Source organism: Wasmannia auropunctata, unplaced genomic scaffold (genome assembly GCF_000956235.1).
Source record: "Wasmannia auropunctata unplaced genomic scaffold, wasmannia.A_1.0 LD336062.1, whole genome shotgun sequence".
NCBI lineage: Eukaryota > Metazoa > Arthropoda > Insecta > Hymenoptera > Formicidae > Wasmannia > Wasmannia auropunctata.
In genome coordinates this window covers 207,630-220,975 of record NW_012026828.1, presented here as the reverse complement: position 1 = coordinate 220,975, position 13,346 = coordinate 207,630, and the positions used below count along the sequence as shown (strand labels likewise).

Here is a 13,346-nt window from a genome sequence, read left to right as displayed (position 1 = left end):
ACGTGTGCTCTTCGATCATCTTGCCAATCAGACTCAAATTCTTTCGACTCGAGACATCCCACATCCCTTGAGATCTCCTATATAAACCGGGAACTTTCCCGGATCGCTCTCTTCTCTCCGATCTCAGATCCCGGCCCTCTCACAATCAGCTCAGATCTCAGACTTCTCAGATCATCCCGCTCACGGAACATCATTCTCGCTAAACATCGCCGCGAACCTTTACTTGCGAGTTCAGTAAATTGAAGTTGAGTGCGCGAGTGATCCGAGGTATCGTACGGCGTGACCAGTCAAGGGCAGCGAACACCCGACATCACATCAGCACAAAGTAAGTTTTTTCTTTACTTTCTCCTCACGCGAATAATCTTTTCGAGATCCTCGGTGGTCTGTTCCGCGACCTGTCTCTAATTGCCCTCGTCGTTTTAACTATGAGCGCTAAAATTGTCTCTTTCCTCCTCCTCGTCCGCGTCTCTATTATTATTATAGCGATCACGACTCTTTCGAATCTTTAATTTCCCTTAACAATTTTCCCCGCTGGAACCCGGTACCTACACTATAGGCCCGGATGATTTCAGTGTCGAGGAAATTCGTTCCGCGGTCGCTAGGCTCAGGCCTCACGACTCAATTCAACTATTCCTTCATGGCCCCCCCCTTCCCTTATATAATTCCCGTCCTTTTCTTTTACAATTTCTTTCCCCCTTCCACCGCCACGCTGGAGGAGCTCTCCAAAGAATAACGGCGATGCCATTAATATATAAATGTACATATGTACTTATATTAATGCATATCCATTAACTATTATAATCTGTTCACTCCCCTGCTCATTTCCTTATATCTTAATTCAATGTAACTGTAATCCCGATCACAGTCAATAATTTCCGAATTTCTACGCCTTGAACTCTACATGCGGCATTATTGTAAGCGTAATGATCGAAACACATTTAATTTGTAACTTTCACATGTACAAAATTCATTCAGTTAATTACAAATTATGTTAATTTAGATAGTAATAAACTTAATTGTTATGTTTAAACTCAACTTTCTTTGTTTTAATTAACGACCTCACACCCGCCTCACAGCTCATTCCGCCCAGAAAATCGCACAGGTCCGATCCCAAGTCATAGGGATTAAGTTCCCTGACTAAAATAGGACCGACGATCGCGCTGGTTCAATAAAACGAAGTAATAGTGTCCTTCTAAGGACATTGACTCGTTTTCGAACCCTTGCAAAAGCGCCTTCGACTCGCAAAGTTCCGCCTCGGCGCGTACCTGCGAGACAGCTCATCTAGTTGTGTCATTCCTTACCCCCTCCATTTTCAGTCCCATCTCGTTCGCACACGGGATTTACTCTCGCACTCAAACTACCGAATTAAATATCCTGGGGTCCGGACGTAACATCTCTGAACAATTAGTATTGTGAAGCATATTATGTACATTATTGAACCAATTTTTGGAGTTCTCAAATCTTAAAGTTCTTAGAATTCTAATTCTTAAATCATATATTTTTAAATTTCTAAAATAAGTAAATATCTTCTTAAGAATTCTCAAATTTTGAAATTGTTGTGTATTCTTGAATTCTTTCAGAGTCAACAATTTTACAATTAAAACATTTTTTTTCTAAAAATTCTATAAATTTTGTTATTTACCTTTTGAATTCTAAGTTTAATTTAAATATCATTATTTTTATTATTTTCAATATCTTTTATGTCAAGATTCTTAGGCTCTTTAATATAAAAAAGTTGTTATACGTAATAAGTCTATGATAGTATAATAAATAATAGGGAAATTAAACGAATTATCCTGCAATCGCAACATCTCGCATAATGACGCCGAGTTCCGATCGATCCCGGCGGAATCGTGCCAATCTCGGTATCGTTGTTACCAAGAGCACAATTCCTTTTTTTTTCGGAACAAGTATGGTGCGGTCCTTCACGGAGCAAGATGCGATCCTCCCATATCGTGTCGGACGCGCCGCAGGATCTCCGTACTCGGGCAATGAATAACGAAAATTCACCGACCGGGGAAACTGCGGGAAAAGCGAAAAAAAGCTCGGGGGTCGAGTGCTACCGTTCAACAGCGAGTATGGGTAGCAAGTAGCGGGAAAATTTATGCATCTGCGATTCACGTAAAGTGCAACGACTCGCCATGGTTGAAGATTGCAATTATTTAGCAACCGTAAATATTTTCCTTGCAATCTTGTTGTATTCATCTTTAACAACAATCTAATGCTGTAAATTGTAAACTAGCGTAAAAAAAAGTTAAAGGAAAAAAAAATTGTGAAAGATAGAGAGACGCTTCGGATGAGACGTCACATAAATACGTAGTTTCGTCGTTGCACAGTCTTATAATTATATCTCTGCACTTTTCTTCGCTATTCTCGGTAACTCGGTGATAAGGTTTCAATAGCCACGTGTGCTTCTAGCGATGCGGGAAATACGTCCGACTTATTAAGCGTTTAAGAAGGCAGGCGAGATTCTCTCGCGACCTCGTTCCGGAATAATTTGCTCGATCGCGGCCCGATATAGCGCCCGGCGCGAATCGATCGGCGAACCTCGCCGGAAGCAATTATCGGGATCGGGCCGGAGGAAACGCTCATTCGCCGCTTCGCCGTATCACTTCGTGAGTGTATTTTTGGATGTGCGACATGAAATTTCAATCGGGCTTATTAACGGGTCGCTCTGTCAGTTTGTGCTACACGATGACGTTACCGGGCATTGCGACGATCGATATAGCCGCGGAACGCCGCGCCGCGCCGGTTCAACCGCTTCTTCTCTCTCTCTCTCTCACTCTCTCTCTCTCTCTTCCCGCATGTATCGCATGCTGCGAATAAAATATTACCTGTCTGTATTCTCACGGTCTCGTAACGTTCGAAAAAAGAATAAGCCGTAAGAACAAAATGGTGATGACTGACACTTATGAAGCTTTTTTGAGAGATCTTTAGTAACAGAATAATTGTTTCAATTTTATATAAACATTTTTGAAGATTTTATAGAGCATGAGAGTGTAAAAGAATATTAAACATATTAAAGTATATTTTTTTTTGTATAATATTAATATATAATTAAACAAAAAACGAGTATGTGTATTTGAAAAAAAAAAAACGTTTTTTGAAAGATATTAAAATAAAAACAAGATTTATTTATAAGTAATTTTACTTCAATTAATTCAATATATACAGGATCCTTTAAAAATATGGAAACGATCAAATAACTCGTCAGGGATGCATTTTAAAAAGAGAATGAAGAGAGGAAATTGAATTCGGAAAAATTATCTATTGGTTAAGGCCATTTTCTTTCTAAAATGCATTATTCACGAGTTATTCGACCGCCTCTTACCTTTGAAGAATCTGACTCTAGTGAGTCCCAACTTTGGGGCCTGATCCAATTTAAGCTACATATTTGGAAAGGAAAAATCAGGCACACGAATCAGCCATAAAATATTGCCATTTAAAAAAACCTACTTGGTTTTTATAGGGCCGAAGTTTTGGTCCCAAATAGACCTTAACTAGATAGATTTTTTTTGAAATCCAACTTTCCCTCTAACATTTTTTTTTCTAAAATGTATTCCTGAGAAGTTTTTTAACCGTTTCTACACTTTTAAAAGACCCTGATGTATATGTGTGTGTATATACATATTAAACTTTGTAATTAAAAGATACAAAATATATTAAGTAATTAATTAAAAATATTTGCTGAAAAATATTAACAGCTTTTCTAATAAAGGTACAAGTATAGTATAGTAATAATTCATAAATTTATTGCCATTTCTCTCGTTACTTATATTTAAAATCGTCAGGCTATAGTGCAAATATTATCAATCCTAATTTTTAGAAGCACATTTTAGAAAAACATTTTGCTAGTTTGATAAATTTTAAACCATCTGATTGTATGAAACTTATCGATGAATTTCCTTTATAAGTGTGTCTTTGATGTAATTATGCTACTGCTAATTGCTATATCGTCTGCGGTCGCTGGCAGTTATAGCCCAGGTTATACCGGTTGTATCGTTAATTCTGCAGCGCTGCAGGCATTATATATAAATATCACACGACGCTCAACCGTCGCGGCGGTGCTGGAGAATTGACGGTTTCCATTCACAGCGACGCGACAGCTACTTTGTTACACGTTCCTGACTCGAGCAGCACCGTCCTTCATATAATCGCCTTCATCTCGGTCGTCGTCCTGATGGCTATGAATGACGAATGACGTGCTCTAAAAGATCCTTTCGACTCGTACGCCAAATCGAAATATGATCCTTCCGTTCGTTCGACGCGCGATACGCTAATCGGCTTCCCGCCGTAGAATCGGCGATTAAAATTCAAGTGGCATTCGATGATTATCTTCCCATATGTCATTTGAACATCGTCGAATTAGATTCGAGTGCGGAAATAGACAATTACAAAGTAATTACTTCATAATTTGTTTATTTTTGTGCTGTAGGTATATAGAAATTAATAATATAAATATATAAAGAATATAAATTATTTCGAAAATGATCGAAATATTTTTATATTTCTTATATTATTTGAAAAATTTGAAATAAGTCACGAATGTTTCATATTAGTTTTAATTTAATGCAATTTTAATTTAACTGTGGATTTTTTTTAGATAAATCACAGAAGTTAATTTCGATTTTTATAACAATTTCTGTACCGAAAACAAAGCCAAAAGTCAATAGAAATTTAAAATTGCATAATATGACGTGTAATATTTTGCAATTACATAGAAATAAAGAAAAATTCATTGGATTTCTACTTGGTACAAAAAAAAATTTCATCTTCGTAAATGACTCACAATTAAATATGGAAATAATTTTGTTTTGTTTGCCGTAAATGTCACTTAGCCCCATATCGTGTGTGACACAATTAAATTCATCGTTTAAAAGTATATTATCTATCTATCGGAGAATTTGTTATTTTCGAGATGAAACAAGATTTTATGAACGATCATTTGATTACCTCCGAAGCGACGGCGAATCAAATCGTTCCGCGTCACCGTGAATGGAACTCTAAATTTTGCATAGGCACTCAAAAGCTTCGCTCGAGTCTTCCACATATCCGATTCATGCAGCCAGGTTTCGTGTTCTCATGATGAAAACGCCGTTAACACACTTTCCGCCGTGTCACATCTGGGCCATTGATTAATAATTCGCTGTTGAATATCGCGAGACTCGTTCTCATTTCAAAGTACTTATCTCTGTTACTAATCCAATCTTCAATATATCTATGCGATATGTTCGTGGATTTGATATTTTCGTTCTTCTCGATAATAAAGTCCAAAATGACACATTTATGATTCTGAGAATTATATAGATACATACCTTAAAAGTTTAATCTGCCATTTAAATAAATTATTTACACAAACGACGTGAAATACGAGTATATCGTCTTCATGAAGGAAACTTTAAATGTGTTTGAATTATGCAGCTTTAATTTGAATATATATATATGTGTGTGTGTGTGTGTGCGTGTGTGTGTGTGTGTGTGCGCTCGAAAATATATTCTGTAATACCATTAAAATAAACAGAATCGTCTGTAATAAAATATATTATCTTTAATATGTTATTTTTGTAAATGAAAGCGCTCGATATTTTTCCGGTCCTTCAGTTACAAAAATTTGTACAAAAATTTCGGAGGTTCTAGACATTGCAAAAGACGAAGTTATTTTTAACTTCTAGTCATTGGATAATAGCTTCGGCAGTCGATAAGATCTGAGCTACGCGACGTTGTGTATTTATGACGCATCGTCTCGATCGACGATCGCATTAAAATAACTGCTCGTTCGTGCTTGTATAAAAATTCAGGTGATCAAGAATAAAACCCGATCCTATAAAATAGCAATTATGTGTCATGCATTGCGTTAAACAATATATCATCCCTGTTTTAGTTTCTTACATGCCAATCTATCTGTGGCGAATCATCTAACAATTCCACAGTAGATATGCGACAATTTAAGTTCAGGGATATTTTATTTCGTGTGTCATAATATATTCACAAATTATACATAATTTATTCAACACTAATGTAAATACACGCAAGAAAGAGAAATACTATATAAATAAATACATGTAAATGAATAATAGAAGAGTGTTTCATATTAGAAAACATGACTGCAGTTAAATACATAGATAATACAAAGTTAATATGACTCATTTAAATTTTTGAACGCTTGAGAATTTGATTTTTCAAAGTGCAGTGTCTAATTTAATTCTTCATTTTTTAAATACTTCTGTTACTTATTCTTTAAAGAAAAGTTAAAAATGACAGGAGTATTAAAATTAATAATTGTATTAATGTAATTAATGATTTACGCTTTACTAATTCTAAGAGTCTCAGGATTTCTATTTTTAAGGAAGAAGTAGAAGTTGGGAGAAATACATATTTTTGGCCCACTTAACCTTTGCATCTTACGTTGCTGCTCAAGTTTAGAATCTCCGGTCTTTAAATTCGCGCCTCGTTTTCGGCGTCGTTGAAGTGCAAATCGAATCGAAGTCGATAATTTTAAAGTCTCGGACTCTTTCTTCCTTCCTCCCCTCCCCTCCTCCTCCCCCGGTTTTTTGTCGACAGGACCAGGATCGGTAATCCATACATTGCGCGAGGACGCTGCAATGCTCGCACGTATAGGTGGATCGCGACGAATTCGTGGAACGTCGCGATCGCGCCTCGCCGGCGTGACGATCGACGCACCGGTTCGGCGCGGTGCGTCATAAATGACCGATGACAGATTCCCCGAAGCCATTTCGTCTCGCATACGAAATCGCCGCCGGTCGGCGGTACATCAATAAAAAGTGTGTCCGGCCACGAATAAATGCGCGCGTCTGTACACCATCGGAATTGTCCCCACGGAAATACGTGATCGGCGATCGGCGGTCATGTATCCTTTGGCTTTCGGCGGTCGAACGGCGACGCATTCGGAGCCTTCCGTGAAATACGGTAAAAGTCCTTGAAAAAAAAAACTGGATTCCTTGTCTCGAGTATCACTATTTCAATTATAAAAACGATATACGCTAAATTTCTATTTTATATACTGTTATACGCGTTCTTATGTTGATCTAACAAAAACTACATCTTCAAAGTAATTTTCTCTTCACTGTCCTAACTTGATACTGCAGCTTTTCAAGCTAATTTACTGAACATATACCGAGGAAATTTGTTTTGAAAAAAGCAAATGGCCGGTATTAATAAGTTTCACTTTTATATTTAAGACTGTTTTAAATATAAGAATGAATTTTAAGATGTCATAAAGACCAATCGCCAATCAGAGCCGGATTAGCATTTTAAGACATTACTTAAGACAGTCTTGAAATAAGAGCGGACTATGAATACCGGCCTATGAGGGATAATTGAATATACGAAGATAGATCTATTTTCTCGACATATTAGAAATTCGGTCAAGATATACTTTGAGATACCACGCGGTTTGTCCACTTATACACACCTATGCACGTATATAAGATGAGATCGTGCCACGGGAGCGCGATAATTATTTATGCACGCTACCGTGTATCTCGATCCTTTGCGGTCGATCGTGGCGACTGCGATCGTGACCGAAGACACGCCACCAGAATTCGTAAATGGATTCTCGGACCCACCGATTTCTCCCGTTTCGCGATTGGATACGTAGATCTATCCCTCTTTAGAGATAACCAATTTAGCGGCAACATCTATATTTGCACGATTCGATGTTTAATTATTGTATAATCTTATTACAGCCTAATAGTTTCTTCCTGAAATGTCTAAAATTGTACCATAATGAAGATATATATTGACACAAGCACAGGATGAACTTATCCATTATGCACTGGCAATCAAGTACAGTCGGAGAGATTACAAATCGGGCTAAAATTGAAGAATCTATTCATTGATCGACTCTCATTCGTTTCAAATTACTGCACCATCGACAGGTTTTAAATTATATAATACATAGGTATCTTGCCATAATTTATCATTCGAGATAAGTATTAATATATGCTCTAGAAAATTAACAAAAGATTGTTTCAAACCTTTTTTGCATTAATATAAGCGCTTGATATATATAGTTGTTTTACTAGTGAAGAGTCAGTTAAGTAATATATTTTATTAATGCCCGTTTTCCACACATGTATTTTTAATATATTTGTTTAATTACTTTCTAAAGATCAATAATATAATGTATTTTTAATAATACTTCTAATAATATTTTGTTTAACAATTCTTCTAAATTTATTAAAATTATTTTAATCATAAAATTTAGACAATTATTTTAAGACTGTACAGAAAGAACGATTTTTGATGATGTATCTAAAAATTTAACTAACTGCAGACCTAAAAATAATTTCGTCAGATATAAAAATAATTGTATTAGACGTTCAAGCTGCTTGTTAAAATTTTATGTCATCAAAATTTTTGGCAGTATTAGAATCATGCTTGCATGTTCTACATAACTATTTTGATCCAATATATACGCGTAATTATTTTCAGACCTTTATTAATTATTAAAATCTGTAGATTTTCAAATTTTTAAATAGGTACTTCAAAATACTTAAAATTCATTCTCTCCGTATGACTTAAGAAGCTTTTTTTCGCAATTTTTAATTTTTTGTGATGATGTATAGTTGTTTCTTTATATTGCTTTAAAAAATAGTTAAGTAACATATGTTAAACTTACCGTGCCGGGATTTAGAAAGATCGTGAGCCGGCGACGCCGGCGAACCGACGCTGCCGTCCTCGTCCTCGCTGTCGGTGAAGCTACTCGGCGCACGCTGATTCGTGACACGGCGGCAACCGTCCAGTGGATAGTATCCCTGCGGATGGCTGGACGGCGGTGCGGAGGGCTGCGACAGCCGGCTCTGATGCAGTTCCGGGTGAGCCGGGTAGCCGGCGGACGGATGCTGCGGCGGCAGCATCGAGACGCCGGATGCGCCGCCGCCGCCGTACATCCGCATCGGTAGCCAAGCGCTGTACAATCCGAGCGGCACGCCGAAACCTGCACAGATGATGCATAATTGATGGATAAACGGTCGGCGGATTTAGGTAATTAAGTAGTTAGTAGATAATTGATAGATTTAAGGGATTTATTGTGTCGCAAAGATATATAAAGACGACCGACCTAGATTTGGGCAGGATGCTTTTGGATAATACATATACCACATCGTTTACTCAAGCCTAAAATATACCCATCTTGGTACTGATTTGATCCAATTAATTATTTTAATTTAGTGATCATTAATACATAAATTCTTGATTTCTCTAATTATTGATAATCATAAATATTTGGAGATAAATTTAATTGGTCTATATTGAATAACATTGAAAATATGTTTTCGAATCTGAAATGATGGTACCTATAAATTTTTTATTAGACACATAAAATTTTATTTTATTTTACTTTGTTTTAGACAAATATTCTTTATATACACATTTCAGGGATTTTATTTTTTAAGATAATAGCGGAGGTATAGGTATATTTCAGATCGCAAGAATATAAAGTTCAGTTACTTAATATAAAATGCAATAGCTAATATTTTACTTCGTAGACGATCTTTATTAGTGATAAATTCGTCCATTACTAATAGTAACTGCAATTGTAATACTCGTATTAAATGATAAACACACGAATGAAATCACAAGGTAAATCGAGTTTTACGTCTTATTTCCATTTAATCCTTTTATACAATATATCAAAGTAATAGCCAATCTAAGCCGACACGAATGTTTGTGTGTGTGTGTGTACAATAATTTTATTGTTATATTCTCCAGCCCCACATAAACTGCGCGTCGCAATTTTTGTCAGACTTAAAACACAGTTCTTACATGAAGTCGGAATCCACTGTAACGATCAATTAAATTGACAAGTAATTTAACGTCTTTGATGCTAACAAGCATAAGAATTCCTCCAAAATCTGTAAAGAATTTATTGCGAAAAATTTTTATTCAATGCCTCTCTAAACATTTACTTTTGCATCCAATTACCATTTTTTTAAGTCCACGTATTTTTAATATTAATTTTGTTCTCGTTCATTATATTATAACCATATCTTTCGTTATTTAAATTTTAATACGCGCGCGGAACGTTCATTCTTCTTTACTAAATTTATTGCGTCAATTTTCTCTATTTTTGACGAATCTGAAAACGTGTCAATTGCACGTAATATTGCGGTTACAAATTAGCGTAACGACAAAATTGCATTATATTGCACCATACTACGTAAACTGAATATAAGACATGAGAAAAAACGGTGAGTTCCGTAGGTTCCAATTATGTACTTATATATCCGTGATCGCAAATTATAGTCCGCGAAACGTCGCCAGCACCTGGTCTTTTCACGATTTGGAGCATCGCTTAGACACTACGGCGCCTTTGACTTGACAGAATGTTTCACAGCAACTGTGTTATATAATATCTTACAGCGATTTTCTATAATCTCTATATGAACAGTTGTAACTCAATTAAATATAAATGAAAAAAAAAACACATCCAGGTGAGAATGTGACTTTCTCCCAATTAATTTGCTCAAAACTCGAAACTGTTATACGTCCAATGTTATGACTAGCAAATATAATATTTAATACTATTTTTTATGTGTGACTCTTTAAATGTAATTACTCCTTTTTATGTATAAAATGTAATTATAGTATCACAGTGTTGGTTATACCGATGATCATCCGGATTTTAACGCGCGTCACAATTCTCCCGACGGAAGATGATATTCACGAACTTAATGCGAAAAAGAACACATATATGTATACATATATACATAGAGAAAGAAATACAAGATTGCATAATAATTTTAAAATTATTTAATATTTAACAATTGTATATTAAATGAGAAATTTTTTTACTAAATCGAGAGTTTCTAAAATAGCTAATTCAATATAAATTCGATGTAATCGTATTAATATAATAAAACAGATATTAAATTCATGTTTAAGAAGTTTATTAGTTTACAATCAACTGACCGGAAATAGGCATATGAAAAATTAATGAAAGTGCGGCTGTTTAAAAATTATCTTCATGGATTAATAAGAACTTTAATTTTACGATAGTCTTCAAGATTTACTGCAAAGAGAATTATTTCAATAAAAATAATTTTGTAATTTTATTTAAATTATTTCTGCTTCTAGTATTTATTTGGTATAATTTTACATTTTCTATTCATGTTCATTACAGAAGATTAAATAAAACGCTGAATGAATTTCAAATTCTAGAAATACAGCAGACATGTAAGTGTGTAACGCGGTCTCATTGCTACAGTTATCGATTCGCTCATTTTTAGGTATTTGTAGTCGTCGTATTTTAAACTGCAGTCGCGACGTTAAGTTTTTACTTACATCCGCATCTTTCTCGTTCGAAAACTTTTTATAAAATAATTAAACATATTTAATATGAATTCTGAATCCTGGCTTCTTAAAAATTATAATAACTCTAAATAGCACAGAGAACTTAAAAAAATTAATTCGTATATTATCGTATGTTATTAATTCTGAGTTCATTTTCAGGTGCAAAAAGAATGCTTTTTCAAAACTTCTAGAAAAAGAATTTTTTTGTGCATTTGAAAATTGACTCAGAATTGATGACATATGACTGAATTCTTTTTAAACACTCTGGTAGCTAGAATAAACTTCACGCACACATAATGAACATAAAAGAAAGATCTCATTTTTTAAATCTTGCGTTTGTATAAAAGTTTTCAATTGTACGTTACTTTTACGCTTCCAGTTCCGATATTTATTATTGAGAAAGTATGTTTTGTCGCTGAAAAATTTTTGAATTATTCTTTGTAAAAAACTTGTGAGTCGAAAAATTCTGAACCACTTTTTCTACAGAAAAGCTAAATAAAGAAATCACTACTGCAGTAATTACTGCTTCATTGAACATTGTAGAGACAAAAATTGTTCTTACACAGTGCTCGTTAATCATATAACGCTATTTCCTATAAAAAATTGAGTCGAAAAGTGTCTTGAGAACCATTTTTCTGTATTACTTCTGTCGAAATTCGAAGATGTTTTGGTGGCGGGAGACGGCATAAAATTTTAAATAAAAGAGATACCCGAGTTTTTTTTTCGATAGCTCAATTTCTTTAGTTTGGTTCACTTGTACATAATGTATCTTAAATAGTGCCCACTAATTATATAGCATTATTCCTTGTAAAAAAAACACTAAGATTGAAAAGTCCTGAACGAATTTTTTCTACAATGTTACAATGAATGAATGACTGTAAAAAAACTGAAAAAAATTCTGAACCATTTTATATCTACTAGCTAAATAAAGAGATCACTACTGCAGCAATTACTGGTTCATTGAGCATTGTAGAGAAAAAAATGGTTCTCAAGACACTTTTCGACTTAATTTTTTATAAGAAATAACGTTATATGATTAGCGAGCACTGTGTAAGAACAATTTTTGTCTCTACAATGCTCAATGAAGCAGTAATTACTGCAGTAGTGATCTCTTTATTTAGCTTTTCTGTAGAAAAAGTGGTTCAGAATTTTTCGACTCACAAGTTTTTTACAAAGAATAACGCTGTATAATTAATGGGCGCTATTTAAGTACCCTACTGTACTACAGGAAATGGAAAAATGTACTCACCCGAGGGCAGCGTGCTCGCCGCCGCGGTCGCCAGGTAGTGCCTCTGATAGAGCTGGTACTCCCGGTCTCGGTGCTCTTCCTCCTCGCTGCCGTTCGTCCGGTCGTCTCGCATGACGCCGCCGCCGCCGCCGCCGCCGCCGACGGTATCGTGATCCTCGCGCGCGCTACCGATCAAGCTCTCGATCGTGAAGGGCCGCGGTGTCGGACGTCGCGCGAGCTTCGGCTCCGCGGCGGACGACTCCAGCTCGTCGCTCGCCGAGCCGACGTCGAGCTCGGTTTCTTCCACGCTCACGTCCATGATGAACTCCTCCTTGGACACGAGGGGCCGACGTCCGAAATCGAGCGGGATCGATCTCAATCCGATACTACGTGCGGAACATAATCTTTCTTTGTCGCGCGCAGTAGTTGCCGTTTCTTCTTCGTGCGGTGTTCAAAGCGTTGCGAGATTAAGAAATAATGAATGTCCTGCTTTTGTCCTCTGCTCCGAATTTACTGTCGCGAAAGTATTTCGAGAAAGTGAATTGCAGATTTAATTTGTTGTTGTCGTGCCCTAGATAAAGCGTAAGAAATGTCGAGAGCAGCTTTATTTAAATTGTTGACATTGAGTAAAACTACAGCGTTATAGTTTAGGGTTGTCGATCGGTGTTAAAAGGTGCCTTATATTTATTAACGAATCTTTCATAATACTTTGCTTTGTTTCACTTTTGTGTACTGTGTTTTGCATTACGACAACTATGGCACATTTTATAATGAGCTTTAACACTTTGAATAATTGTTACTATTA

The 13,346-nt window shown here is 35.7% G+C and overlaps 1 protein-coding gene across 1 annotated transcript in view; it reads right to left on the bottom strand.

Moving 5' to 3' along the window:
- Positions 1-12,860, bottom strand: part of LOC105450371 (homeobox protein GBX-2) — an 18,825-nt gene extending 5,965 nt beyond the window's left edge. The window contains exons 1-2 of the mRNA XM_011690166.1: positions 12,563-12,860; positions 8,642-8,959 (exon numbers count right to left, since the gene is read on the bottom strand). Coding sequence (XP_011688468.1) covers positions 8,642-8,959; positions 12,563-12,860 — 616 coding nt within the window. The remainder of the gene's footprint in view (positions 1-8,641; positions 8,960-12,562) is intronic.
- Positions 12,861-13,346: the final 486 nt, after the last annotated feature.